Source organism: Helianthus annuus, chromosome 10 (genome assembly GCF_002127325.2).
Source record: "Helianthus annuus cultivar XRQ/B chromosome 10, HanXRQr2.0-SUNRISE, whole genome shotgun sequence".
NCBI lineage: Eukaryota > Viridiplantae > Streptophyta > Magnoliopsida > Asterales > Asteraceae > Helianthus > Helianthus annuus.
The window spans coordinates 91,905,413-91,909,506 of NC_035442.2; the positions used below are offsets into that span (position 1 = coordinate 91,905,413).

A 4,094-nucleotide genomic window follows, 5' to 3' on the forward strand; every position below is an offset into this window, starting at 1 on the left:
TTAGGTAAATAACATTCTATTGGCAGGAAATAGTTTAGACATGTTGCATGAGTCGAAACAATTACTTTCCCATAATTTTGACATGAAGGATCTCAGAGATGCTTTTTACATTACTGGCATCGAAATACATCACGACAGACACAAAGGGATCTTAGGGTTATTTCAAAAGGACCTACAATGATCATTACAAGAGTACACCCTATCTGTAGTTCCAATAGTTAAAGGGTATATTTTCAGTTTATTCCAATGTCCGAAAACAGAGGTTGAAAAGGAGCAAATGAGACTGATACCTTATGCGTCCGTAGTCAGTATCCTTATGTGTGCTCAATTTTGTACTCACCTAGATATCCCTTATATTGCTGGAATGCTAGGCCGATATAAGACTAATCATGGTTTTGATCACAGAAAGCAGCTAAGAAAGTACTTCGATATCTACAGGGGATGAAAAACTTATAAACTGACTTATAGACGAAGTGATAATTTAGAAGTGGTAGGTTATTCTGATTTTAACTTTGCTAAATGCAAAGATGTCAAGAAATCCATTTTGGGGTATATCTTTATGTTAGCAGGTGGACCCATTTCGTGAAAGAATCATAAACATAGTTAACCACAACATCCACAATGATGGCATAATACATTGTTGTTTACAATGCAAGCTGTCATGAATTGTTGCTTAAGAATCTGATCACTTGACTCAAAATCATTAATTCCATTTCTAGACCATTGAAGGTTTACTGTTAGATAAACAAAATCGATGGTTTTAGTTGGTGATATACAGTCAAGTAATATGGCTTAGAAAGCCATTATTTCTACTATACATTTGTATAAGTTCAGCCATCATAAGTTACAAAATGGCGTTGACATTTATCGTTCATAGATTTTCTCATTATGGGCTGTTAGCCCGAGGAGTTTGGGGGGACTCAGCTATACTACTGAGGATGTTGGCACAGTCCTATGTATCACAGGTGAGAACCTAATTAGTACCAACTCTTTAGTGTTGGACAAAACAATCTGTAATACATAAGTTAACATGTGAAGGTGTTGGAGGAGTTTCTTAATTTGTGTTTTTATACTAAATTTGGGACACCACCATGATGAACTAGAATATTTGTTTGTTTTCAAGATGTCAAAACTTCATTATACGCTAGCGTTTCAAGATGTCAAAATTTGAAACCTTAAATCTGACTAAAATACAATTTTATCACGCAAATGATAAAAAGTTTGAACTTGACATTTAGCGTGTTTTGCGTGGGGAAGACACCCGAACTACATTGATGATTATAAATATATTCCAAATAAGTATGTTAATATATGTATGTTTTTTTATCATTTTACAACTGGCTCTGATAATATTTTACTAAATCAACTGTTATTACCACAGGTACAGTTCTACCATGCTGTTGGCTGCAATTAATGAACATAATCAAGAACTTATGATTTCATTTATCTCCCTCTTGATTATAAAGCAAGTATTTATTTCACTTTATTTTATTGTGTAACGTAATTCTTCACTTTTCTTTATGTGTCCCTTTTATTGATCCTTATGTAACCTAGGAATTGTGTGCTTTATTTAACTTCTGTTGTCCAGGACTGTTGGGTGGCAGGAAATGGTAATATTTCATTTATGTTAGGTGTGGAACAATACAAGCTGGGATAAGAAGTTACCCTTTGCTCGTGACAGATTGGTGGAGTGTTTTATGTGGACAGTAGAGGCGTGGACATACTCGAGGAATTGGGCCTAAGTTTGGAAATGAAGATGCTGATGACGAAGAAGCGGACGATGGTATGGAGACACAGTCACACATATTTGATGTTGAATTATGACGTATTTGTTAAGTAGTTTTATAATGTGTTTGCGACTTAAAATGAACCCGGATTGTGACATTTCTGCTATTTATGTACTTTATGTTTATTTAGTTTCCGTGTGTCGTGAACCGGATATTGGCGGGTTTTGATATGGAAAAAACTGCAAAAAGAAAAAAAACCAAAAAAACCTTCTAGTAGCAACAAAAGTCGTCGCTATTGAGAAAAAGGCCTTTAGCGACAACGAAGCAGTCGCCCCTACTCCTGTTTCTTGTAGTGTTGTTGGATTATTGGGATTAATGAGTTTAAAACCTGGACAAATAAAATAATTTTTTTTTTATTTTTAAGGTCATATAGAAACGACATGTTTTCTCTATTTGTGAATATATTTTTCCTATAAAATTAAAAGAAAAACCTATGGGACGACATGTCGTCTCTATAGGAGAAAATGACATTTTTTATTTATATAAGTAAAACCTATAGAGACGACATGTTGTTTCTATAGAGCTTTAATATTTTTTATTATTTTTTTAAACAAAACCTATAGAGACGACATGTTGTCTGTATAGGTGAAATATATATTTTTATTTTTTTAAATAAAAAAATATAGTTGCGACATGTTGTCTCTATAAGGTTTAAGAATATTTTAATAAATGTTTTTTTATTTAGCAAATATTAATTTAGTTTTTAATTATTTTTTATCATAGACTTGTATCCTCTCTACAAATGCATCTATAGCGACGACACTTATAGGGGCGACTTTTGTGACTTATAAGGACGAGGCTATAGAGACAAATCTTATAGAGACGACATGTCGTCTCTATTAGAAAAAAAAAGACCTATAAAGACGACATGTCCTCTCTACATACCTTAAAAATTTTGTCTCTATAAGGTTAATTTCTTGTAGTGGTATAGGAATAAATTGCTTGCCCTCTTCTCATTAATCAACATAATATATATAGTACAAGATAGGATCTCCTAATGATATGGAGATATATGCTCACTAATATTTACAATCATATCCTGAATTATATAAATGGTCTATTACACCCCCGCAGTCGAAGCGAAGAGTGGCCGAATGCTGAGACTGGATCTGAAATCATCAAACAAGACACGCGGCAGACCTTTAGTGAAGATGTCAGCAATCTGATGGCGAGACGAGACATGCAAAACGCGAATGTGACCTTTCTGAACTTGCTCACGAACAAAATGAATATCTAGTTCAATATGTTTCGTACGTTGATGTTGAACCGGATTACCAGACAAGTAGACTGCACTGACATTGTCACAATAAACCAAAGTAGCACGAGAAATAGGATGACATAACTCTAGAAGAAGGTTCCTAAGCCAGCAAACTTCAGCAACAACATTCGCCACTCCGCGATATTCAGCTTCAGCACTAGAACGTGAGATTGTCGACTGCCGCTTCGAGGACCAAGAAATCAGATTGTCCCCAAGATAAACACAATAGCCGGAGGTGGAGCGTCGAGTGTCAGGGCAACCTGCCCAGTCAGCATCAGTGTAAGCCCGTAAGGAAGACGTATCCGTCCGTCGCATCCAAGTGAAGCCCCAAGTCAATGGTACCCTGTATATATCGAAGAATCCGTTTTAAAGCATTCCAGTGAGCAGTTGTGGGAGAGTGCATATGCATGCAAATTTGCTGAACCGCATAAGAGATGTTTGGACGGGTGAAAGTGAGATACTGAAGCGCACCCGCGAGGCTACGATATATGGTAGGATCATCATGAAGAATACCGGAATGGGCACTGAGCTTGGACTGCATATCCACTGGCGTGTCAACGGGCTTACATGAGTCCATACCGGCTCGATGAATAATATCCTTAGCATAAGCTGACTGAGAAAGAAACATATGATTTTCGGGCCGTGTTACCTGAATACCCAAAAAATAAGATAACGACCCCAAATCCTTCATAGCAAACTCGCCTGCCAGACATGCCATAATCCGACTGTGACATCTGTGCTTGTAATCATTGTAAACAATTTAGTTATCAATGAAATAAAGTTATTTGATCCCTATGTTTGTTTGTTTATGTTTGATGTTTTTCATGTTTTAACTTTTATTCGATTTCAAACTCTATATCGCTTTCTGGAGAATTATACGCAAACTGGTGCGTAAACGTAGTCAGTTTAACGCGACAAATACTCCGGAACATCAATTTATGCTAAACATACCTTAAATAACCTTTACATAACTTAGAAATAAGTTTTGAAGGCTTTGGTATGGCAAAATCAAGTTAATTCGCTTACAGGGACTAAAATTGACAAACTGC

The 4,094-nt window shown here is 35.9% G+C and overlaps 1 protein-coding gene across 1 annotated transcript; it reads right to left on the reverse strand.

The window, feature by feature from the left end:
* Positions 1-1,331: 1,331 nt before the first annotated feature.
* On the reverse strand, positions 1,332-3,763 carry LOC110882331 (uncharacterized mitochondrial protein AtMg00810-like). Its single transcript, XM_022130380.1, has 4 exons — positions 3,388-3,763; positions 2,928-3,305; positions 1,995-2,115; positions 1,332-1,404 (listed from the first exon to the last, which is right to left on the reverse strand). Exons 1-4 carry the CDS (start codon positions 3,761-3,763, stop codon positions 1,332-1,334), a joined length of 948 nt encoding a protein of 315 aa, XP_021986072.1.
* Positions 3,764-4,094: the final 331 nt, after the last annotated feature.

What these genes read in the sequence shown, in the direction of transcription:
- LOC110882331 (XM_022130380.1), bottom strand. Translation starts at nt 3,763, where the DNA reads ATGGCATGTCTGGCAGGCGAGTTTGCTATGAAGGATTTGGGGTCGTTA. An exon ending in TGCTGACATCTTCACTAAAG is followed by an intron (nt 2,116 to 2,927) that starts GTCTGCCGCGTG and finishes TTATTTGTCCAG; the next exon opens with GTTTTAAACTCATTAATCCC. An exon ending in ACTTTTGTTGCTACTAGAAG is followed by an intron (nt 1,405 to 1,994) that starts GTTTTTTTGGTT and finishes CATTAATTGCAG; the next exon opens with CCAACAGCATGGTAGAACTG.